Below are 26063 nucleotides of genomic sequence, written 5' to 3' on the forward strand. Positions count from 1 at the left end.
AAGTGATGTCAACCAGCTATCAAAACTCCAGAAAACTGAACATTTGACTCTTATGAGCCAGCTCCAGCACACCACTGAACTGAACTAAGAGAGCAAAAGCAGCATAACTTATAAGATGCTATATAAGGGCAACACCCCATATGGCACTTTCCATCATGATATCACAATATTTAAGTTTCTATAGCCAACCGACTGCTATGTTTCCAAGCTGACTCACCTTGTAGGGGATTGTTGCTCTGTGTCTGAACTCTGAGAGCGAGCAGGAGGGTTAGAACTTCGCTTCACCCAAGCATTCTCCTTTGGCGGAGGGGCTGGCATTACCTTTAGAGGCTGTTCAGGTTTGGGAGGCTTAGAAGTTGGAGAGTGACAGTCTTCCTCCTTATTGAGTGTTTCATTTTCTAGAGATTTCTCACTCTCTCTCCTTCGTGCATCTGTGAAGTCAGAATGGGAAGGTCAAATTACCAGGAAAAAAGTCTTATTACTGTACAGCCATCTCTTAGCATCTCAACAGAGTGGAAAATGGTCCACATCTCAGTTTACTCCTTTCCACCATTGTTCTTAAATACAGATCCTCATTTGGCTCCCAAAAGATGGAATTATCCCTAAACCAGTGGTTTCCTAATGTCATTTTGCGAAAATGTTTTACTGACACAAGAGAAACAGGAAAAATAACCACTCTCCAAGGATAGCCACCTGACCTTTCATAGCAATGAGTGGGTATTCTTTATTTTAGGATTATAGCCTTTCTATATTCTCAGTGTTAAAATGTCTGTATTTGGAGAATGGCACGTACATGTGTGTAAGGGGACCTATGATGAAACCTCAAACTCCATGAACCACCGATCAACTTCAACTTAGAGGCTAAACATGCACGTACGCACGCATGCACACACACAGTCTATGACAAAACGTGATACAATCATATTTATACATTTATGAAAAACAGAACATATGCTTTTTTTTCTTGGTGAGCAAGACCAGCCCTGAGTTAACACCCGATGCCAATCTTTTTTTTTTTTTTTTTTTTTTTGCTGAGGAAGACTGGCCCTGGGCTAACATCCATGCCCATCTTCCTCTACTTTATAGGGGACGCCGCCACAGCATGGCTTAACAAGCAGTGCGTCGGTGCGCGCCTGGGATCCGAATGGGTGAACCCCGGGCTGCCACAGCAGAGCATGCGCACTTAACTGCTTGCGCCATATGGGCTGGCCCCATATGCCTTTTTTTTTAAAGGGCACCAAATGTCTCCTCAAAAGGAGCTTGTTTTGTCAGATTCTTTCTACATTTTAAGTGTAAGCTCTTCAGAAACAGGGATACAAGTCAACCCAAGCATCATGCTCCTACCTGGCTACAAAAAGCAGCACATATCCCACTACTAAGAGGCTACTCCAGTATGAATCATTTCCAGAAAACTTCCAGAACACTTGGATGAATTTCCAAATCACCTCAGCCTTGAGCCATGTTTTGAAATGCTCAAGTACAAACCAATTTAGAGGCAGGAGGAGAAACCTTAAAAAACACTGGCTCACAATAAGGGCAAGGAGCTGTTATAACTGAACCAGTTTCCAAAACACTAAATGTTTCTTGTGACCAATCAGTAAATTCAAGTAAGGAAGGAAGGATCAAGACCAGAATACCAACGCTTGAGAACACTGCTCTGGTCATATACGACATCAAAAAAGGCTGGCCCTGAGAGCAGCTCATAGAGAGCTATAGGACTATGACTGCTCTGAATGAACAAAACTCTGAGATGTCATAAAATGAAGGGATAATCTAACAGTCGAGCATACTCTTTAGTGGAAGATTATTAAACAGATCATTTAACTCTCTTCTGGTGCCCGTTTCTTAGATGTTTCAGAGGAGATGTGAAACTCAAATCAATCCATGCCAACCCAAACCAAGAGTCCAAGAATGAATTTAGTAGCTTGAAGTCTGCATAATTTGGTTATGGGTAAGTTATGGAAAAAGGCAGGAATATGATACCCACCCTGGTCTGACTTACTTCTGCCAGATGGGGCTGAGGGCCCAGTCTGTGATGACTCACTTCCTGTCCTCGACCGTTCCCGTTCCTGAGTTTCTTCACTTCGCCAGCTTGGGTGTCTGTACAAGAGAAATTTAACAAAATACATTATGTCCAGCTGAATGAAGGCCTCCTTGGACCCGTGTTGCTCCCTCAAGAACCATCACTTATTAATTTTTTATCACACTTGCTTTACCTATGGGTGAGTGTGTGTGTGTGTCTCTCTTCCTCAACCCATTTGAAAGCTGCAGACATTAAGACACTCAAGCTGTAAATACTTCAGCAAGCATCAGCTAGGGTTAAGAATATTGTCTGACATAATCTACAACACTGCCCTCTCTTACAGGTAACATAATTCTGCAAGTCACTCAAAACTAGGTCTAGTTTTTCAGAACATTATTATAGGAGGTTTCTACCCTGTTAGATCCAATACCACCTTTTAATAATAGAAACTTGTATAATTACTACTTTACTATCCAGAAATAACATTTAGATAATATAACCAATATACACACAAGTAAAAACAAATGGAAAATAATTTACAGCCTGCACTTAATATAAGTGAAAACATTTTCTCTCTACTCCACCCCTAGTAATTTGAAGAAAGGTAAATCCATTCACCTCACCATGGTGGGGTTTTACTCTATATACTAAAGCAGGGATTAGCAAATTTTGTCTTAAAGGGCCAGATAAACTTTATTTATAAAAACAGGAACAGGCCATAATTTGCTTACTCCTGTATTAAAACCTGAGCAATTTATATTTGTTGCCGGTTAAGACTAGTAGGCCTTTAGAAAATCGTGAGGGACTGGTGACAACTCTTCAGTGGGTCAATCTGTCCCATCATATAGTACCACAGACTAGCCACCAGTCCCTGCCCATGCACACTGAATGCCAGTAAGTGACACCAACAATGTCCATACAAATCTCCCAAGTGCCCCCTGGGGATGGAACACCCTCACTAAGACCCACTGCATTCAGAGATGGGAAATCCGTAACTGAAGACACCCTCACCTCTCCCGGGGCCGTCGGTCTAGTTTTGGCTCATCCAGCTGACGCTGCAATTTCTCCTGCTCCTTCTGTAGCCGCTCTTCCACTTCTCGTTCTCTAGCAGCTGTGTCAACAGGCTTTGCCCCTCCAAAGATAGAGGCTGCTCGACTGGACTGGGAGGTGCTAGCAGAGGAATCATCTTCCTTAGGAGTACTCCGAGGCTTTAGGTTCAGTTTGGGTCTTTGGGGGGGACCTAAGTTAAATAAAACTCTAAGTAATAGTTTTCAAAATCATCAGAAACTGATGGCTGAAAGCCAGATTCCCAGACTCAGCTCTTATGAAATGCTATACAGGATTCAGATTAGAGGCCTAGCCAACCCAGCAGACAAAGTAAGAAGGGAGATCATTAGAAACTGGGTGGTGGGGCCGGCCCCGTGGTGTGGCAGTTAAGTGCGCGTGCTCCGCCGCTGGCAGCCCAGGTTCGGATCATGGGCGTGCACCGATGCACCGCTTGTCAGGCCACGCTGTGGCAGCATCCCATATAAAGTGGAGGAAGATGGGCACAGATGTTAGCCCAGGGCCAGTCTTCCTCAGCAAAAAGAGGAGGATTAGCATGGATGTTAGCTCAGGGCTGATCTTCCTCACACAAAAAAACAAAAAAAACAAAAAAGAAACCAAGTGGCTTAAATAACCAAGTCCAACTCATCTTTCCACTACCACATCCATGATGTACTACCAGACTGAAGGCAAGATTAAAATGGTAAAAATTTAAATGGTAAATTAATAATTTATCATGATTACTATTACCTGGGAAGAAATTTTCAACTATGATAAACTATTAGATTAAAGTATCTTGTTCAAAACTGTGTTCTGGAAGATGTCTGCTTCAGTAGGGTAACAATACAGTAGGGAAGACTAGTTCTTATACTCTTGTCTCTGTGTGTAATATAAATCTGATGGTGACTTAAAGGGCAAAATATGAAACACTGAACATCTGAATATAAACTCTAAGGGAGTCAGATTTCTTCCTGGATACAAGTTGTCAGAATATTTCAAGATAAACCTGAGTGTTTCAAGGAAACTGTATTTCTCTCAAAATCAGTGTTTGTCCTAAATATTTCAGACATACAAAAGATATAAAAGCCTATGTTTACCAACCACCTGGCTTAAGTAATAAAATGCTACAAAAACTGCCGAAGCCTCCTGCATATTGTTCCCGATGACAGGCCTAGCTGCACCGTCTTCTCATAACCAGTATGCTGAATTTGGTATTTATCATTCCCATGCATTTCTTTATACTTTTACTATATACATATGTATCTGCAAAGAGGGTATTGTTTAGCAAGATTTAAATTTTCTGTAAGGGTTTTAAAGTTGGCAGTTTATGTAACTTGCAAGATACGGTTTTAATCTAACTTTGTGAAGGTGATCATTACCTTCACTTTTATAGGGTAAAACGGGGTCAGAAAGGGTAACTCATTTAAGTCATACCGCTAATATGTGGTGGACCAAAGAATAAAAATCTATCTATATTTTTTTTGCTGAATAAGTCACCCTGAGCTAACATCTGTTGCCAATCTTCTATTCTGTATGTGATGCGCCATCACAGCATGGCCACTGATAGACGAGTGGTGTAGGTCCACACCCGGGAACTGAACCTGGGCCACCGAAGTGAAGCGCGCCAAACTTAACCACTAGGCCACCGGGGCTGGCCCAAGAATAAAATCTATATTACTGCAGCAACTCTACTGCTCCTCCCTCTACGGTACACAATTTCCCTTTCTTCTTCCTTTGATAATGTCATTTACCTCCTCAACAAATAATCTGAGCACCTATATTTCAGATACTGTGCTAAGGGGCCAGGAATATGATGGTTGGGCAGTTTTTAGTTCCTGCCTGCAAGGAGCGCACTTCAGTGGGAGAGTCCGAGTAAAAAATACACTATGCTAAGTTATACAAAACAGACTTATCTGTAAGAAAGTTATAAGACTGAGACTGTGTTTGAGGAAGCCTGTGAAGGCTTCAGAGTGGTAACACTGAGAGTCTTGAAAGCTGAGCATGCACCTAACAGGGCAGATGTGGAAGGGATGAGAGACAACACTGAGAGGTGAACTGTAGTTGGAACAGTGAAGGCCCTTGTATGTTAGAAGTACAGACAAAGGGATATCTTTCAGGCCACGGAGAGATTAGGACTGTTTTTAAAAGGAGGAGAATAATCTAATTAGCTCTTGTTGCACGAAGACAACTTGGGCCAGGGTGAAAAATGGAGGGAGGCAGGGAAATTTGTTCGTAACATGGGTGTAGCAATGAAGTCTGAACAAGGGTAGTGGCAGTGACTGGAGATAGCGGGGCACATCTTAGAGGGAGAGGGGGGTAAGATCACCAGGAAAAGAGTCAAGTGTGCAGCTCCTGAGGGAGGCAAGGAATGGTGAGAGGAAAAGGTCAAGAGTCAAGGAGGATGTGAAGCCTTTACCTGAGCCTCCAGTGTTCTCACTGGTGAAGTGGAGATGATAACTGTACCTATACCAGATAGAATTCTTGGGATTAAATAACACTTGTATATAAAGCACTTGGGACAAAGGGCTTGCAGGTATGTTAAAAGGCTAGGCTTGCTGTCTAAAAATAATTAAAGAGAAAAATTCTGAGCCAGATACCTTACTTTTTCAATGACATCACTAAAGTCAGAACAGAAATGGTGGCTATTTATTGATTTTTTTTGAGAGATCAGATTTGTAACGTTTTATATAAATGTTACAATATTAGGGGCATAATTTTAGAATAGGTGCACTGACATTTCACCAAGAATGAATAAAATGGCACTGAAATCAACAACACTTGGCTTTTAACCGCACAGTGCCAATTACTGGCTATCAGACTGTGTTTGAGTCTCATTCCTTCACTTGAAAAACAGGGCTAACACTACCCATTTTAAGTGTAATTTATTAAGAGAGATCACACCATAAGAATGTCTGGCAATGTTTTTCTTTTTCTATTTTGTTTATTCAATAAACTTTTAACTGAAAAATCTATATGCTAAGGCAGGTTAGAAGAATTGGACTTTGCTTTATTTCTATTATGTCATTCTTATCCAATGCTCTTTCTACTATGCCCTGCTGCATCCTTTACAATGTGTAATGTAAATTCTATTTGTGCCCACTTAAGGGATCTGAAACATAACTGAAAATTTTCCAATCAGTTTCTCCAGTGGTCTGCTTCATCAAGTAAGAAATTAAAAAAAAAAAAAAAAAGATTACCTCTATCATCACGCCTATAATCATCCCGAGGATAATCATCTCTGGAGCTCCATGACCGATCATCTCGTCTGTCGTATCTGTCTTCATAGCGGTCCCCGCCTCCTCTGTAGTCATCATCCCTACGGTACCCACTACCAAATGCTCTTCTGCCACTGCCTATCCTGGAATCATAGCCTGCAAATATATCCCAAATCGTGATCATCACACTGGAGGAAAAAAGAAAGGAGCTCTTGAAAGAGAGCAATTAATAACTTAATTGTGTTTTTAATGACCTCTATCATAGTCTCTGCTGCCTCGGTCATCATAGCGATCCCGGCCCCCATACCGATCCATGTCCCGGCGTGGGCCGTCCCGATACCCATCCCGATACCCATCCCGGTATCGGTCTGAATCGTAACGATCTCGATACTCTAGAGAGAAGAGAGACAGGTGACGTCATTCCTTCTTCTTTGACACCATTAACAGAAAGAAACAAGACAGCCCATTAGGTCTATTTGACTTCATGAGTTCATATTCACTGCTATGTCTGTTTTTATAAAAATAAATCACATTATATCCAAAGTGGAAGAATTTGTATTGAATTAAGTTTTCTTGGTATTTATTTCATTAAAAAAATTTTCTCTGGTGATTCAATAAATGCTGCTGTGCTAACAATTTAGGAGGGAATTAGGAGAGAAAAATCTCTATATAGCCCACAATGAATTTCTAGGATTAAAGATTTAAATATCAAAAAATGTAAGCACAAAACACCAAAAGAAAATACAGTTGGAATCTTCCATGCCCGACACGAAAGAACCAATCAAAGACCACTGAAAAAGTTTAGCACGGGAAAATACACACACCACAAATCAGAGGCACACAAAATGAGAAAAACATACGTGACGTACGACAACGGGTTAACTATTCCTTAAGCAACAGAAACTACAGTTAGCAGGACAATGTTTTCCACCACCAACATGGTAGAGTAAATAAATGATACAGCTTGTGTTGGCAAAGTTTAGGGGAACAAGTCAATTCCTGCACTGCTGATGAGTTTAAAACATAGTACAACCACTCTGAAAGTTGTTTCAAAACTACGCATTAAAATGTTTTAAATCATGTACACCCTCTAGACCAACAATTCCATTTCTAGGAACTTATCCTGAGGAAATACTTGGACATATTCTAAAGATACATGTATAAGGAGATTTACTGCAATGTTGTTTATAACATTAAAATTGTGGAGTGTACAAGCTATAGATTAAATAAATTTGGGGGCACAAAGCAACAATTAAAAATTGAATGAGAAATATATTTACTAAATGTGTTCACGACACATTTGAAAAAAGTTATGTTATAAACTGTATCATGAATATCAGTATCAGAGGCCCCTAAATGCCAGAAATTTGTATAAAAGGAACGTAGTACCTCAGGTGGCAAACTGGATAGTATAGGTCATTTATAAAAGGGGGTAGTAGCTATTGAGCTTTAGCTGATTTGCTAGATCTTCCACTTTCCTGAGAGAAGCTGGGAACCCAAATTTTTAATAAAATATCTAAATTTCCAAATATAAAGCAACTAATGAAAAAAAACTTAAACATTCTGAGTATAATTTATGTGTGTAGGCCAAACAAGGATCTCATCTTTATGACTGCTTCCTTTTAAACAATGATTTCATTTTGGAAACAACATCCTTTTGTCTATGTGAACATTATTCATTCACTCCTTGGTAGTTTAAATTTTATAAATTAAAAGACATGCTAATGTTAGTAAAACAATCATACACAGGAGACAATCTAAAACAAAACTCAAAAAACAAACAAAAAATCAGCCATGTGTTTCATTTTGAAATACACTTTCTGGAGAAATTTTGGAGAACTTCTGGAGAGGCAGATAAACTCTATACTTGATTTTATTTAAATAATATTAAAATGATAATAAGCTTGCACTCACTAAGAAAACACAGATCGATCCATAGTGAAGAAAAGCACATTAGTATGCTGTTACTAAGACAGTTAGCCAGGAAATAATACAAGTGTTTGCTGAGATTTCACAGTAATATTTAGTATAATGCCCCCCACCCAAATGTGTCTTTTATGGGCCCAGTGCTTGTGATAGGAGTCTCTAACCTCTTGAGATAGGGTCTGGGATCTCGAACATGTTGGCAGAGCTGACTCTGGGGCCATAACCTCAAGTCTTACATATCGGCAGCTTTGGATAACAACAGCACACTCACTCTTTCTTGTTATCCATCCTGCTTGCTCTAAATTCAAGGTTTCAGGTGAGAAAATAGTCATGTCCCTTGATTCAAAACAGGACCCTTGGTCTGATTGTCTGCTTTTTCTTTCAAGAGCCATTTCTTCCTGTTAACAATAGAACCTCTTGCATAAATGCTGAAGTGAAGTACCTCAGGTAGTTCTCCCCAAGGCTTTGTCGGGTCACAAAGACTTGTGAAGTCAGATATAAACTCGATTCCTTCTTCCTTCTACATCTTACTAGGTTAAGGAGGACTCTTCTCAGATAGGCATTCTACCTCTTACTGCTTCCTCTATTACATTTGGTCTAGAGCTCACTAGGTGTCTCACAAAATTACAATGTTTGTGAATTTAAGTTGTACTTTCCATTTCTTTTTACTTACAAAATATTTCAAACATACAGGAAAGTACAGAAGCAATTATAACAGACTTATGAACCTGTACTTAGGTTTAGTGGATATCAATATTTTGCCATGTTTATTTCAATTTTTAAATTTAAAAGTAGTATGTTACAGATGTAGCTAAGGATTCTCTCCACCCTCCATCCACATCACGAGGGTGGTTACATTACCATGCATTTACTTTTATAAAACTTATGTATTAATTAACACTATATGATAGTTTTCCAATTTTTACACATTTTTCCTTTTCCCCTCAAAATAATAGGTTTAGAACTTTACGAAACAGTAGGTTCTTGCCATTTAAAAAGTTATAAACAATGTTGAGTCTTCATGTATTTTAATAAAGTTGCAGAATTTTCTCCATAAAGGTTATACAAAGCTTTTGTCGAATTTTGGTGGTGTATGTAAAAGTTGTAATTCACCCCAACTCCTAACCCACGACATTCTCTAGTCCCCTTCTCTAAATTACATTTTATTTATTTGCATCATGTCTCTCTCCTCCAGTGCAAACAATGTCCAGTGAGGACACGACTTTTGTCTGTGTTGTTCACTGCTGTATCCTGAGCTTACAACAGTATCTGGCAAATGGCAGACACTCAGTATTTCTGAAGTGAATGAATTTTGTTACTTTAAAAAGTATCTTAAAAAACTACATTTTGAGTGTTAGCTGCTAGCAAAGCAACCAATCTTTGTATACTGCTCTGAGCCCAGCAATCTTGCCAAACTTATTAGTTCAAGTACCTTACTTTGTAGCATCTGTTGGGTTTCTTTATATAAACTACTGTCTCTAAAAAAGAGAAATGTCCCTTCTATTCTTCGTTTGATAAGGTTTAAAAAAATTAGGAATTTACCAAATTCTTTTTCTGCATCTATCAATTCTTTTGGATATTATCAAAAATTTTCCTACATCTACCACCCCCTCTTTCTATCTGTTAATGTGATCACCTACACACAAGGTGTAATTCGTCCTATTACAAAACAGCCCCCTAGAACACAGAAGAAACTAATTAGATAAAAATGGACTTACTGTCTCCAAAGCTATCATCACCTCTTCTAGGTGGGTAGTCATCAAAGCTGTCTGTGGCAGGACGGGCCCTCCAGTCCGTATCTGTTTTGTCAGAATCCCGATTTCTATCTCGGCCAAAAGAACGATCATCCCTGTCTATAGACATAAAAAATAAAAACCCACAACTTAGCTCACAAAAACTTTTGCCCAATGTTTCTCACATGCATAGAAAACCCCCCTGCAATATGCTGTATTTCTCTCTCCTATCACAGCTTCATGATGAAGGTGCCCCAGGTCCTATCAGTGCACTCTTCAACTCAACCGAGTAGTTAATTTCCCCATGTTTATTGCCCCTGGCATTATTAATGCTAATCTGTCTCATCTTCCGTATGGGCCAGGAGCCCCTGAAATATACATGAATTAGAACCCTCCTGTGTCCAATGTGCTGCTAGGTACCTAATCTATTTATTACATATTTAAGGTTCATCTAGATCGATCACAGTTTCTCAGTCTCAACACTAACATTCTGGGCTGAAAAATTCTTTGTTGTAGGGGGCTGTCCTATGCATTACAGGGTTAATCCCTGGATTCTATTAGTTGTCAGTAGCACTCCCCACAGCTCTAACAACCCAAAATGTCTCTGACCATTGACAAACATTCCCCGGGAGGCAAAATCGTCCTCAGTTGAGAACTACTGCTTTGATTCAGGCAGGCCTACACTATACCTCTATTAAAATTTCCTGGGAAAGGGCACCTCTGCTTTGTCATCCTAAGATCATAACAAAACAGGAAAATTTCTATCAGCTTTCCTACCTTTATCCTGTGCTTGATCAGCAACGTCCACTCGAATTCTCCTGTTACCTAGAGACTGAGAGCATAGGACCATATTAACCAACCTTTTGCCCCATTATGCACAAATCCCATGAGTGACCTTGAACGTCTGGGCATAGCAGAAGCACTGGGGGAAGGAAGATAAAGGAAAAACACTGTAATCTAGCCAACACTCCAATTTGTTGGCTAAAGAATCCTTTATAAAGACTTGAAAACTGAAATAACCCCTTAGAATTAACAAATTTAAGTTGGGATTAAATGACTGTCAGGTCAATTATCTTAATATTTTTATAAAGCCGGATTTCACAGAATAAACTTTTTAACTATCAAAGGCAATTTGTCAAGTGTAATAAGTTAAAAACAATCACCAGACAACTAGTTAAATAAAACGAATATTTCGGTCCAGAGCAATTATTCATTCAAACATTTATGGAGCCCCTACCATGCACCAGCAAAGCTGCATAAAGCACGGCCTCTGTCTGTAACCTCGAGTTCTTTCACTCAACATTACCTCTGGATAAATCAGTTCCTCCAGAATACCCTCGACTTCCCCTTCCCACATCATTATTTGTATACTTTAAACCCAACTAATTCTACTGATTTTTCCTCATTTCACAGAATTTACAGTTGAAGGATAACAGTGAATTTTAGTTAAAAACACCTGGAATTATACTAAATACCAACTTGATAAAATCTCTAAATACAAAGTAACTCCTAAGTCTGGACCACGACAACATTTCACACAATAGTTAATCTAGCAAACTTCAGATAACAATTGTATGGTATTCTTTTTCTTATTTAGACTGAAAAGTTAAAAATTAGTAATGTTAATAAAATCTAAAAATGATCTGAGAAGAAAAACCTTGGAACAACTTTAGCTTTTCATATATTTAACTAAATATATGAATTTTTATTCCTCTTTGACATTTACTTCAGATTATCATGGTGGTACTCAATTATGAGACAGGAAAAATATTTTAAGAGGTGTTGATTTCAATCAGGTCAAATGGCAGATTTGGACCATAGAATTATGGCACAGATGGCAGTGGGAATTGCCTTCTCAACGATGAGGAGTTTCTGGAATTTAAAGAGAAAAAAGAGCCTTTTTCCTTCCCAGATATAATTACTTTGATTTCTAAAGTCACTAAAGGTAAAAACGCAGTTCCTGGATTAGAAAATTCCATCACTAACAGGTAACTAAATGCTTTAATATTCTGTTGGACTAGCCTAAGAATTGCTATACGGCACCAATCACTCAAATAACTGTATTACAGTCAGATTGTACCCCCATTCCCCCTCATGTACGAACAGCTGAACTTCCTCTCTCTACTGAACCTCTAGTGCGCCTGGAGAGAAGAACACCTAAGGGCAGTGTTAAAAAGCAGAAGGACTGAATGTTTACTGTCCGTCTCCTTTAAGAGATTCCTAGGACTATGTACTACAAATGACATCCTAGTGAGAAATGTTTCTGGCACCCTCTTAAAATGATCAAAAAACACCATTACTTCCCTGAAAATGAGATAATGACTTTTAACACCAAACTGATTAACATGATTTTTGTTTGCCTTGATTTGGTCAGATTATTTTGAGAAAAGCAAAGCCATAAGAGCTGAGGCAAAACTGTGAGTGAATGAACAGAGATTCTATTAAAGACTTGGCGTGGTGGGTTTCTTCCACAATTTTCCACCTAAGGATGTCCCTGAATTCTTGGGGCCTGCTGAACTTGCTGAAGTAAGTGTGACTTGCTAGATGTTGAATGTGAAGCGTTACATTGTTAAATAATCCAGGCTTTTCTTTACAGATATTATGGGAATCTTTGAAACAGATCTGAAATCTTTGAAATACTGACCCAACCTAAAAATACCAGTTTGATAAGCGAGATTTGTTAGCTCCCAACCCTCAAATTCCCCATCTTTATTTTCTTTACCTCTTCATTGAGGCTCAGGGCACTGAGCAAGGAATCCAGGTCCTCAAATTCAGCGTAACCAAAACCTTTCAACCTTTCTGGATTGCTGGGTTCACGTGGTAAACGCACTGCACTGATCTGAAGGAGTAAAGAAACAAAAATATTTCCCAATTCAATGTTCTTGTTCATTTGTCTTCTTTTTTTGACCACTATATATGCAATGAATTTCTCCAGGAGGAAAACTGGTGTAAAGGCATAGAAAAGAGACTTCACTATATGCCCTGTTCAACTTTTTCAATTTTAACAATATCAATTTAACCTTTAAAAAAAAAAAAAAAGAGTTCAGTGTAATCCTTGTATCCCTGACTTTTGCCTCAGTCTACATTTCTAAAAGTTTTTAGTTGTTTTTCAATTAAGAGCAACTGCCATTCTTTTAGTCATCTCTTTATACTTTTATTTTAGTTGGTTTTAATACGTATTTCCAATTCTCATCACTCAAAAATTTAACTCAATTTTTGCCAAAAAGTATTCTGGGCAGTATATTTTTTGAAGAACTTATGTTACCTGAGAAACGTTCTTGTCTTCATATATTAGCAAACAGCTTGGCTGAATCAAACACTGGATTCTAACTGCCCCCCACCCCTACTCCTTCTGCTGAATTCAAAGATGGCAAACCAATGAATTTTTACCTTTTGAAGTACAGGAAAAAATTCACACTAACTTGGTATTAATTTGAAGTTAACTTGTGTTTTCTAATTCTAAATTTGCAGGATTCTTGCCTTTAAAGTTTCATAAAACATTCTTTGGCACTAATTTTTATTTATTAACTGTTTACAACAGAGTATGTATTCTTCATTTCCAATTTTAGAAGCTTTTCAAATACTTTAGACTAGTTTCTTGACACCTTTTTGATGTCTTTCATGTTTGTTTTCTTACCCTTTTGGTTAACTTCTTCATTTCTCCAATTTTTTTTTATTTTTATTTTTTTGTGAGATCAGCCCTGAGCTACCATCTGCCAATCCTCCTCTTTTTTTTTTTTTTTTTGCTGAGGAAGAGTGGCCCTGGGCTAATATCCATGCCCATCTTTCTCCACTTTATATGGGACGCCGCCACAGCATGGCTTGCCAAGCAGTGCATCGGTGCACGGCCAGGATCCAAACCGGCGAACCCCAGGCTGCCGCAGCGGAGCACACGCACTTAACAGCCTGCGCCACCAAGCCGGCCCCCATTTCTCTAATGTTTTGCATATATTCAAGTTTATCTTCTGCATCACTGATTTGATACTGTATTCTGGCTCCTGAGATATAGATTTTGTTCTAGTCTCTTTTAAAAGTCTAGTTTGGGCCGGCCCCGCGGCTTAGCGGTTAAGTGCGCGCGCTCTGCTGCTGGCGGCCCGGGTTCGGATCCCAGGTGCGCACTGACACACCGCTTCTCCGGCCATGCTGAGGCCGTGTCCCACATACAGCAACTAGAAGGATGTGCAGCTATGACATACAACTATCTACTGGGGCTTTGGGGGGAAAAAAATAGATAAAATTATTTAAATAAATAAATAAATAAATAAATAAATAAATAAATAAAAGTTTAGTTTAACTCAGCTCATGAATATGGCAGGAAAAGGAACAAAATATGAAAGGGGGATGTAGCTACAGATCAGTGCTAGAGCATAAAGGTGAAAAGCCTAAACAGGCCAGAAGTTATTCAACACCCTACAGAAGAGGCCACTGGAATGAAATCAAATTGAGTGAAACTGTAGTACTATATAATTATAGAGAGAGAAAGAGTTATATGGCAATCAAAAACAATCCTATCAGAAAAGCCAATTACAGAAGTTGGTGGCCCAGTGCAGAAAACAGGATCTAGGAAAGAAGTCAAAAAAAAAAAAAAAAAAAACAGCAATAGCAAAGGATGGAGCAGACTCCTAAATATTTTTTAATCAAAGTTTGGAAAAAGGACTTCTGAGCACCTCAATACTCACTTTTTCATTTTTCTGGAATCTTCCAGATTAGCGTTTCAAACATTTTGCTTTTTAAGCAAGCCTATAAACACTGTAAATTCCATTATATGTGGCACCAAGCTCACAGAACCTTTAATACCAATCTTAGCAAACTGTTAACATAAACTACACATCTGCTCAGTTAAATGTATTCATATAAAAAAATTAGAAAGTAATTTTGATCAAGCCTGAATGTCATTAACAGAAAGGCTGAGTTCAAAGAAACTTTCTTCCCACCTTTCAACATTTAACTGGGTATACCACCCTTAAGCTTCTTAATGAGAAGGGGTATAGGTTTTTGAGAGATTCTGTTATTAACAAGGTATTGTTAATTCTGCCAGTAAGACTGTCCAATTGGTGTCGGATGAGAACATTCTCAGCCAATAGCTAAACACCACTTAATCAATTATATACCCATTTCTTCCAAGTCTAGACACAGCCTCAGAATCTTTCTCAACATAGAAATTCAGAGGCAGTCACTACCAATACGCTACCCTCCATATCTATTTAATTGCCTATAACCTTTATACTTACATTTAATCCTCTGAAGAATTCCTTAATGGAGTCTTCTGTCACATCATAGGGCAGGTTCCCTAGAAAAGCAGTGTAGGGCGGCGATTTGGGAAGACGGCTCCGGTCGATATTGGGTTCCCGAGCAGCCCGTGGAGCAGTGGGCAGGATGGACCGGTCAATTGGAGGTGCCCTATACACGTCGTCATCATTACTGTGCCAAGTGGTCGAAACTAGCATAGAAAAGCAGCCATAAGAAATTAGAGGAAACTTCCCTTACTGGCATTGTGCCAAGTACGAAATAAGCTATACTAGAAAAGAAACAGATAGAAAGGGTGGGGGTTTAATAATACGGGCACTTTACATAGAGAAAATGCTTCTGAAATGTTAGAAGCAGAAAAGCAATGCAGAAAGACTTAGTAGTCACTGTCTCTTTGTTTCCAAGTATTTCAAAGCCTTAAAGGGCCAGGCTTTTGTTAACAAAATCATGGTAACTCTTATTCCTTATGCAGCAAAGAAATGAGCGAGTATCACCTACTATTTATGGAATGTTACTAAGTGCCAGGTACTTTATGTACATTGTATACCATCTTATCTTTTTAACAATCCTGGGAGGTTGTTCCCCATTCTACAGAAAAAGAAACTCAGATTTCAGGAAGATTCAGTAGCTTGCCCAAGGCCACAAAAATGGTAGAGCAGTAGATGGTAGTTCCTAGTAGAGCTAGGATTCAGCCCTGGTCCCTCTCACTCCCAATGTATTTAACCACTACTGACTTCTCTACATTCCTATATTTTGGCTGAAGAAAGTGTTTTCTTCATGGTTCATCTTCCCCTTAAAACAAAAGCAGTAACAAAAACACAAATTCTGCCCCTACTGCACTACCCATGAATTTGCACTTCAGGTGTTAACACTTACAGAAAGTACAATCTATATGAAATTTCTTTCTTTCTTTTTTTTTGCTGAGGAAGATCTGCCCTGAGCTAACATCTGTGCCAATCTTCCTCTATTTGGATGTGGGTCACCGGCACAGCAGGGCTCCCAAAGACTGGTGTAGGTGTGCGCCTGGGAACTGAACCTAGGCCGCTGAAGTGGAGCACACGGAACTTAACCACTAGGCCACAGGGCTGGCCCCTATGAAATTTCTTATTATGAAAATAGGTCACGAAATAAAAAGTATTCTTTAGTCTGCAATGAAAGCTTTTAGAAAAAGAGGATGGTTGATCAGATTTACATCATACCCAATGATTATATAGCTCCTGCCTGTTGGCTACTCCTTGAAGGCACAGAGCTTGTCCAAATGATACCCCAACAACTCTTCTGTATTTTCCCACCATTTTACTGTTCCCATTCCTTTTCCTCAGACCATTTTCATTTATCCAGGGACACTGTGACTTCAGCTAACAGCTCCTAGAACAAATTATTCTTTGAGTATAAACAGCTTATTGATTACACTGCAATATCACTTTATGAAGGACATCATAGAATTGTAAACCTAAAAGGAAATAACCTCGTCTTTACTTTTCAAATGGAGAAAATGAGGCTTAAAAGGAGAGTATCTTGAGAAAAGTCTATTAATGCAAGAGCCAAAACTGGCCCTAAGCTCTCTTGAATCACCTTTTCAGTCCCTATCACAACTCTTACAGCCTAAACCTACAAAATTCTGTAAAATACATAAACGTAAGATTTCAGGTTCTACGAAGTGAGTAAGTTCTTTTCAAATTACAAGTGTGAATCATTACCATGGAATCAGTTTTGTCTAGAAGATAAGGAAAATTCCAAGCACGATGGAAAACAAAAGAAAAATTACCATCTCCTTCCAGGTCATCTGTTTCATCAGCCCAGCTGACTGGTTTGGGGACATAGGTGCTTCCTCCACCAGTCCCTCCATCCTCAGCCAGAAAGTCTGTTAGGGAGATCGTCTTCCCCTTCTTATTCTTCTTTTTTGCTGTTTTAAAAAGGCAAGAGAAAGATTACTCATCAAGACTCAGGTATTCAGAGTTGTACAGTACACTATTGTTAAATACATTTATCAAGAAAGCAACATAAAGGTCCATTAAAGGATTGGATTATGCTCATTTATATAAGGAATACCACACAGATGTAAATAAGAAGAAAGCATAATATACTGGCACAGAAAGAAAGCCCAATGAGAAGTTAAAAAAATAAAAGCTGCAGAACACATATAACAGAGTCTCTTTTGTTTAAACACACATTAAGCTTATGTACCGAAAAGGGCCTAGAAGGATTTAAGTGTCCCCTTTGGGGAGTAAGGAGGCGGTCTTTTATTCCCTACTATGTTCACTCACGCATCATTTGAGAGCTTTATTTTTTTTTGCTGAGGAAGATTCACCCTGATTTAACATGTTGCTAATCTTCCTCTTTCTGTTATGTGAGCTGCCTCCACGGCATGGCCACTGACAGACAAGTGGTGTAGGTCTGCACCCGGGAACTGAACACAGGCCAGCGAAGTGGAACGTGCCAAACTTAACCACTAGGCCACTGGGGCTGGCCACTGAGACGTTTAATTTAGCAACTACTTGTGTTCAAGACAGGTCACTACATTTGTTGCTCCTGAGATACAAGACATAAAACAAAATCCCTACCCCTCATAACATATTCTGTGTGACACTTCTGAGGATTGATACTTGCAAAAAAACCATGAGAGGTAGGAATCATTACTACCAATTTACAGAGAAGGAAACCAAGTCTCAGAGAGATTAAATGACTATCTAAAGTTACAGACATATTTGATGGCAGAGCTAGAATTAAACCCAGGGTTTGGATACCAAGTCTAGGGCTCTTCTCACAGGAGCCCCAGCCTCTAAGAAGCTTGTTATTAATACACCATGGTAAAACGTTATACTCACTGTCATTTGAAAGTGTTCAAATGGTAAGACTCACACACAGTGGGAGGTCTCTGTCTTCTAGAAAAAATTATCTCCTTCCCTACCTAAACACCACATATGAAGATGAGATATGATACTAAAGGGAAAATCTAAGAAATCCCTAAGAACCAACACATTTAAATGTTTTCCATAGTTATGAAATCTTTAAGCATCTCCAAATGGCACCATTTATAGTGGACTGACCTGGGCTCTTTAATTATCTAGTCCTCAGAACTTCTTCAGAGATGGCACCAATCAGCAGCTAATGTATAAGACCTCAAAGGACTAACTGAAGTTCTAGAACTAGCCCCCGAGAGTAGCCACTACATGAGAAGCAAACAGCTTTGATGTAATTCAGATCAGTTTCATGGCTTTTATAATCATGAGTTCCTCCTCCATGTTCCAATTCTCATCTAATGTTCAATCCAAGAGGATAAAGAACCTGTAACTTGATGCACTGTTTGCTTAACTGAAGGTTGTGCTTTCACTTGGTACCTGCCTTTCTTTTAAAAATCCAACTTTCAGAAAATAAAGATGACCTGTTTACTATGAACGTTATAAACAGCCTTCTGGACACAATAAGAACCTGAAGCATTATGGTCTCAACATGCAAACCAGATGAACTCAGCGGCATTAAGACAGAGCAAAAACGGCCTTGAATGTGAAGTTTCCATGTTTTTCCCAAGTGACTTAACACTAATCCTACTCCAAAAGTTATCATTCATGACCAACCAGATTATATTCTAGATCTACTCTATGCTTTGAAAGAAAGCAGTTATGCAGAGATTGGCTCCTATAGCATTGTTATTACCCCTAGCTCATATGCAAAGGCCCAGGGGAAATTTTAATAAGCTAATTTGAACAAGACATAAAGCATACCCCTGAGGTAGAACACTTACAGTGTATAGGCTTGTTTTAGTCTTTTCCACATTCTTTAATTAAAAAATAGTGTCAGGGACTACTATGATGCTAACTAGAGATCCTTACTCTCATGGGGCTTAACCTAGTAGCATCAGCCTAATACCCAATTATTAACCTGTCTGGTCATTAGGAAAATAAAAATAAACTGGTGGTCAGGCCATACAACAAGGTCAAATTCAACATAAGAATAATTTATTAAAGGTTTCTCTTCCTCTGTTCTGTATACATATCTAATAACAAAACAGCAGAATCTGGAATTAACTTGCCCTTTGGTCTGATTTCGGCTTAAATAAACTTTCTAGATCAGGGTTTCTCAATTTTTACCCCTTGACAAACAAGTCTCACGCTCTCCTTTAATGTTATTTGAAATTTTCAAAACAATAAGCTAAATATCATGGCTAAAAAAGTTAAAGCATTGTTAGTTCTAGAATGTTTTTTCAAATCATACACCTCCCTTTCCATTCTGATTTGGTCACTGCCCCCTCCAAAAACTCCTGGTTGAGAAATCACTGTTGGATGACAAACGGTCTTCATTTAAAGACAGGCTAAAATTCTTTCACAAGATCTCTAACTTAACGTTTCTTTAAACCTAGCAGCAGCATTGACTCAGTCACAATATAAGCAGTAGATTTAAAGGAACTAGCCCTTAAAAAGTAAAATCGATAAAGCTAAGCGGGTGCCAATGTCTGCTCCACTGTTTTATTCCAATAACTGAGAAAGAATGTTATCTAAATCCTCCCTGCCCTTTGCTCCTCCAATATCTAGGCCCATTACATGTTTAGGATTTCAAGAGTGTCTCTTCTTTATAAGTATGTAAAGCATTGTTCAATGCTCCAGGTGAACTGATCCAACACAATTTTCTTTAAATCTTATGTGAATTGGTTAAAAAGTTAAACCAATAACTTCATAAAACAAAACATGTCACAATTACTTAAGACCAAACCCAGGTGGACTAAGGGGGAAAAAACACATCCCAGAAATTTTATTAAATCCTCTGCCTGCTGCCTCGATTACAATTGTTAATTAAACAAGTACTGAGTACTTGTGAAGCTCTTTATATACTTGTATTGGTTAAATAAAAGATCTTAAAAAGAAAGCATTTTTCAAAACTTAAGTTTACAAGTCCCTAGACAAGAGACAATACATTTATGGCCTTCTTAATAAATAAACAGGGTTTGTTATGGTTATGATAAGTACAAAAATAAATACAATTAATCAGCTTAACTCAGAGTTTCTCAATTTCTGCACCACTGACATTTTAGGTGGGGCAATTCTTTGTTGTGGGGGGCTATCCTGTGCATTGTAGGATGTTTAACAGCATCTCTAGCCTCTATGTTAGACACCAGTAGCACACCCCTTACCCCATCGTGACAACCAAAAATGCCCCCAGACATTGCCAAAATGTCCCCTGGTGGGTGAGACAAAATAGCCCCCTGGATGAGAACCACTGTTCTAAGTGATGTTTTCACATCAATAAACAAAAGGTACGAACCAGAGGAAATGCTAGCCCTCTATAAAGCACACTAGCAGAAAAGTGACTGCAAGAAACCGAGTCTTCAGGATGATCACGCGGCAGCATGTAAAAAATACGCTTCCTTTATTCTTCTCAGCATGTTTTCCGGTTACTACTCCATTGTATTAGTAATAAAAGCATCAATTGACAGATATTGGAGTGATAAAATCTACAGACTGGCTGCTAGTTCTTTATTTCAAAACAGAGGATATCTTAAAGTACTATAAACAATAAACTTATTCGTTGTACAATGCAGCCCTACTTCTGCATCTTTCTTAAACTAAAATCTCTTATTTAGGAAAGGGAATTAGATAACTCTTACTATCCAGATGAGGCTTTATCAAAAATTAAATTTCTTAATTTTAGATCTTGCAGACTAAGTCCCACTTATTTTACAGGGTTATCAACTCTTCTGGACTTTTTAGTAACTACAGGCTCAGAGAGTCAGAAAATGTCATGAAAACTTGTACAAGATCATAGCAGCGTTATTCATAATAGGCAAAAAATTGGAAACAATCCAAATGCCCATCAACTGATGAATGGATAAATAAAATGTAGATGTCCATACAATGGATTTCCCAATAAAAAGGAACTAGTATCTATACATCCTACAATAGAGATGAACCCTGAAAACATGCTAAGTGAAAGAAGCTAGTAACAAAAGTCCACGTGTTGTATGATTCCATTTATATGAAATATTCAGAATAAGTATATAAAGAAACAGTAGATGAGTGGTGGGAGAGGGATATAAGAAATGACTGCTAACGGGTAAGGTGTTTCTTTTTGGGAAGTGAAACCTGCCAAATTCTCCAGAACTAAAAACTAATTAATGATTAACAAGTGATTCCTTAAAGAAACAATATTGTATAAGTGCAATCAATCCACCCAAATACCAGAGTGCCTATAACTAGACTAATTTTACTGCTGTTTAGAGCCCAGCCATGAAAAAATGTTTCATACAACACAATAATCCTGACGTTGAAAAGCCTCGCCTTGACTGCGCTCTAGTTCAGCAGAGTAGAGAATAAAGACTAAGGCAGGACTGACAAGCTCCACTGACCAGCCCCCCTTGTGTTCAGCTGACCTCTCTTCTCTGCCCAGTTTTTTTTTAATAATTTTATTTATTTATTTCCCCCCCAAAGCCCCAGTAGATAGTTGTATGTCATAGCTGCACATCCTTCTAGTTGCTGTATGTGGGACGTGGCCTCAGCATGGCCAGAGAAGCGGTGCGTCGGTGCGCGCCCGGGATCCGAACCCGGGACGCCAGCAGCAGAGCACGTGCACTTAACCGCTAAGCCACGGGGCTGGCCCTCTGCCCAGTTTCTTCACCTGACACAATCTGAGGAAAATGTCATACTGCCCTTTCCTTACCTCTGCAGACACTCAATTTGATCATTTACATAAAAATATATAAAATAAGTGCTTAAAACACATCATGCTAACCACAACACAAAGTACTCGGAGCTCCTCCGTAAGAGAGGAGCTGTAAAAATCCAAGAATAACTTCTTGCTTTGGGCATTTCCCTACCATTAGGACCACAGTAGTATCTATTACAAATCTAAGAAATTGACGTTGGTATGTGCATTTGTAAATGTACATACACACAATTAATTACAAGCACTTGGTTCTTTAAAAAAAATCTCTCAAGTTAATTCTTTCCCCTACCACCATGAAAAGAGAATAAATTTTACGATATTCTGCGATTAATACAAAGTAGTAGAGTATTCTATCTCAAGCCATACACATATGGTATGCAAACTATATCCCAAAGCTGTTACAAAGTATAGACATTTTTTTAAGTGACATTACCTAGAAACATTATGTTTTACTTTGAGGTACTCTCTGTACTTGAATTGTTTGTTTTTTTTTTTTGTGAGGAAGATTAGCCCTGAGCTAACATCCATGCCAATCCTCCTCTTTTTGCTGAGTAAGACTGGCCCCGGGCTAACATCTGTGCCCATCTTCCTCCACTTTATATGGGACGCTGCCACAGCATGGCCTGACAACCGGTGCCTCGGTGTGCGCCCGGGATCCGAACCCGGGCCGCCAGCAGCGGAGCACGGGCACTTCAACCGCTACGCCACAGGGACGGCCTCTGTCCTTGAATTTTTATAAGGAGTTTTAAGTCTTGGCCTTCTGAATCTGGGTATCTTACTCCTAGAATAACAAATATTAGTAGGGGATGGGATTTGAAAATAGGTAATATGTGAACAGTATATAATGGCAACCACTGAAACGATTTTTAACTATAAGGGTCAGCATTTTATGAAAACAACCATTGGACACCATCCTCTCCCCATAAAACAAGATGCCACATGCAATGGCATTTTGAAGTGCTATGCAAATGAAGGCCTTGTGTGGGCATACATACACTATTTCCAATTTTAAAGCTTTTTAGTCTCAAAAAATGTTAACCTGTATCAAGCACATTCGATTCCTTTTAGGTAAGGAGAGCAGATTCAATAGTCAAATCTGGGACACTTTCAGTTCTTGAAGGTCAATAATGGGTCATAACGGATACTGACTGGTATTGCTGCAAAGAATTTTTTGGTGTCATTTAACAGTAGAAGAGGCCTATGAAATTTTATCATGTACTTTCACTGAGAACATATAAGGTCTATTTTCAACAAGACACTGAGCATTATCAAGTAGTATACTGAAAATACACTGAGAATTTTATAGTCTCATCAATACAGCCACATCTGCGAATATTGGTCACTTGACAAAATCAATGCGATTGGAAGATTCAAAGTAAGGAAAGAAATTTGATAAACCCCAAGTTCCTCAAGGGCAGACCGTCAGATGTAACCTTCTGCTCAGACACTAGCGTAGTTCCCTTACACACAGTACACAAGCCAGAAAGATTTATGGAACCAACTTAAAGGACATGAGGGCTTCCAAGGGTGTAGGGTAAATATTGAAGAACAGGTCAAGGGGACAAAAACTAAGCAAACCACTTTAACCAGTGCAAATTTCACTCAACTCCGTAAAATGAAGGACACGGATTGCTAACATTATTTTCCACCTCTAAAAATTCCACAAAAGTTATGGAGAAAGGAAATATAGGCTTTTCACTAAATTATGACACTAAGCCATCAAGATGGCAAATCCAGGCCAAGTAAGTACTCTACTTCACATGAAGCTTTCAGGGAGCATCCCAAATTTATGATGACATGGAAGCCAACTTTGTCATTTCCAAGTTGATAATGTAGAAGAGTCAAGAGTCTCAAAGATTTCCACTGGCAAGCAGTTTGACCTTGAACAAAATTTCATCTTCCTCAGCTGGGAGATACCACCATCTGCCTACATTATCTCACAGACAATCAAATAAGAGAATCAAATAAGACAATACACATAAAAGTGCTTGGTCAATTGTCAAGTGCTATGCCAATGAAGGGAATTAAGCTCAAATGCACCTCAATTTCCTCAACATTTTCCAAAGACATACGTAATCCTTAGTTTCCTATGTAATAACAGAGAAGATACATTCTTGGTTAGAAGTGAGTGTCCAGAGATAGCAGGGTTCAATAAATGTTTTGTAGAATGCAGGGTCATGCGAGGAAAAAGAAACTATCTCCCCAAAACTAAAACCAATGCTACGAAATTGTTGCACAGCTCACTGGTAAGCCTATTAGAAATGCAAATAGATTTGCCTGACAGTGACATTCCCTCTCCCGAAGAAGTCTAAAAAGGAAACCAACTCCAGCCACTAGTATTATTTTAAAAGCACTCTGTAGTAGTTGTGCAGCTATCTAAAAAAAGAGAGAGTTGAACTCTACCACTAGAGCTATCAAAATGATAATTCAACCAAAATGGAAGCTGTCAAGGGATTTGATCTTGTTCCCCATTGCATCTCCAACACCTAGAACCGTGCCTGGCATATAGTTTTCGTTCAGTAAGTATGTGTTCATTGAATAAGAAAAAAAGCCTAGAAGAAATCTGGGTCTCCACCCTTGCTTCCTCTCCGCCAACACGTGGGCGCACCGCACTGGGTTCCCTACCCCCAACTAACTCCAGTAGCTTCAACCTCCAAACTTAACACATTTACCCTTGGGAGAACATAGGGACCAAGCCACACTCTAAAAGGGGAAGAGCAGAAAGTGGAAGGACATAAAGGAAAGCAAAACAGGCGCGGAACACCTCCCCATCTGGGCTCTCGCGCGTGCTTTTAAGGCGCGCCTGTCTCCACTATCCTGGTCTCTCCTACCGCGCACGCGCACCGCCACCTTCCCCCGCCCCTCCGCCGACTCGCGCTCGCGTTCTAACTGGCCCCCCCTTTATTCCCCAGCCCCCCCTCGCGTCCGCAACGGCCTCGCGCCTCGGAGACCTGGGCTGGTGTGCACCCGTCCGCGCGCCAACCGCCTCCTCCCTTTCTCCACGCCTTCCCGCGGGCACAGGGCTGCCCGTGTGTGAGAAGGCCTCACGCCTCCCACAGATCTCTCTGCGCCTCCTGCTCACTCCAACTCTAGCCAGAGCCCATCATTACTCCCCACTCCAACCTCGCGCACACGGGGTGAAAAGGGTGTGAGGGGGAGGGGAAGGTGTCCTTCCTCTCCCCCCAAAACATCCCGAGGCGATAACCTAACACGGCCAAGCCGCCAGCCTGCCGCAGCCCCAAAACCCGAAGGGAAGCGGTGCCGCCCGCTCCCCAACTCCAAGGAACCACTGGATCACGCTCGGAGAGTGGCTTCAGAGCCCGGTCCTTGGCCGCTCGGCCGCTCACTCACCTGAGGCCGCCATGTTGAGAGAGGGAGAGAGAACGCAAAGGACCCGGATGAGGCGATCACGTGATTATAGCGGGCGCGTCGGGCTAGGAGACGCGAAACTGGGAGGGGCGGGGCGGCGCTGCTCTGGGTTCGTAAAGCAGCGCGAGGAGGTGGCGCGGCGTCCGACGGGAAGACCTGCGTGACATGTGGCCAAAGAGGTGGGGCCTGGGCTGTCGCGAAACCCCCACGCTTTACGTAGGGCTACGCGCGGCCGAGGGGGCAGGTCTGAGCCCGGGGCGGGGTCTCTGATTCTCAGACTTCCGGCCGAGGGGTGGGCGGAAGGGGCGGGGTGGCGCTCGCTGGTTCCATTGCTCGGGGTCAGAATGCAGCGGCTGGAACCCGGAGCGGGTGTGCTGCGGTTGATTCTCTGGAAGGGAAGATTCTGAGTTTCTTTCTTCCTTTTTTTGCTTCTTCCCATGTGTAAAAACATCTGTGGTTTATTTACTAAGTTTCTTTTAAAATCACTTTTCGTGCAAAACAAGCGCAATATCCTGCTTAAGGATCATTGTAATTGGGCATGTTTAGAAGGAATAAGTAAGTAACAAATACTGAACACTTAATTGCCGTCAGCTTTTACCTCGTTTAATCTTTCTTTTCAATGACTAGCTTTAGTCAGACTCAGGCCCGTATTTCACAGCTATCCATGCTTCCTCTAGCTAATGCTACATTTTATCATATATTAGTATTTCATGCCGTGAAAATTTTCATTGAGCACCTGCCCTGTGTCAAGCACTGATACTGGCTTTTTGGGTACAAGAGATAACAAAACCGCTTCAAAGGACGCTATAGTCCAGTGAAGGAAAGACGGGCAATATGCAGTGAATAAAT

General features: G+C 39.9%; 1 protein-coding gene across 4 annotated transcripts in view; it reads right to left on the reverse strand.

Moving 5' to 3' along the window:
* EIF4B (eukaryotic translation initiation factor 4B) overlaps positions 1 to 25315 on the reverse strand; it is a 29221-nt gene extending 3906 nt beyond the window's left edge. For 2 of the 4 annotated variants that reach the window (XM_004429088.3, XM_087442349.1), the window contains exons 1-11: positions 25197 to 25315; positions 16957 to 17094; positions 15173 to 15381; positions 12664 to 12780; positions 10719 to 10773; positions 9927 to 10061; positions 6537 to 6674; positions 6265 to 6438; positions 3035 to 3263; positions 1988 to 2100; positions 218 to 431 (exon numbers count right to left, since the gene is read on the reverse strand). In XM_004429088.3, the coding sequence (XP_004429145.1) occupies positions 218 to 431; positions 1988 to 2100; positions 3035 to 3263; positions 6265 to 6438; positions 6537 to 6674; positions 9927 to 10061; positions 10719 to 10773; positions 12664 to 12780; positions 15173 to 15381; positions 16957 to 17094; positions 25197 to 25209 (1535 nt within the window). In that variant the 5' untranslated portion in view covers positions 25210 to 25315. The remainder of the gene's footprint in view (positions 1 to 217; positions 432 to 1987; positions 2101 to 3034; positions 3264 to 6264; positions 6439 to 6536; positions 6675 to 9926; positions 10062 to 10718; positions 10774 to 12663; positions 12781 to 15172; positions 15382 to 16956; positions 17095 to 25196) is intronic. The other 2 variants (XM_004429089.3, XM_087442350.1) reach the window with 1 other exon arrangement.
* Between the last annotated feature and the right edge of the window lie 748 nt (positions 25316 to 26063).

The sequence above is a fragment of the Ceratotherium simum genome, chromosome 17 (genome assembly GCF_057802395.1).
Source record: "Ceratotherium simum simum isolate JZ-2026a chromosome 17, ASM5780239v1, whole genome shotgun sequence".
NCBI classification, from domain to species: Eukaryota; Metazoa; Chordata; class Mammalia; order Perissodactyla; family Rhinocerotidae; genus Ceratotherium; species Ceratotherium simum.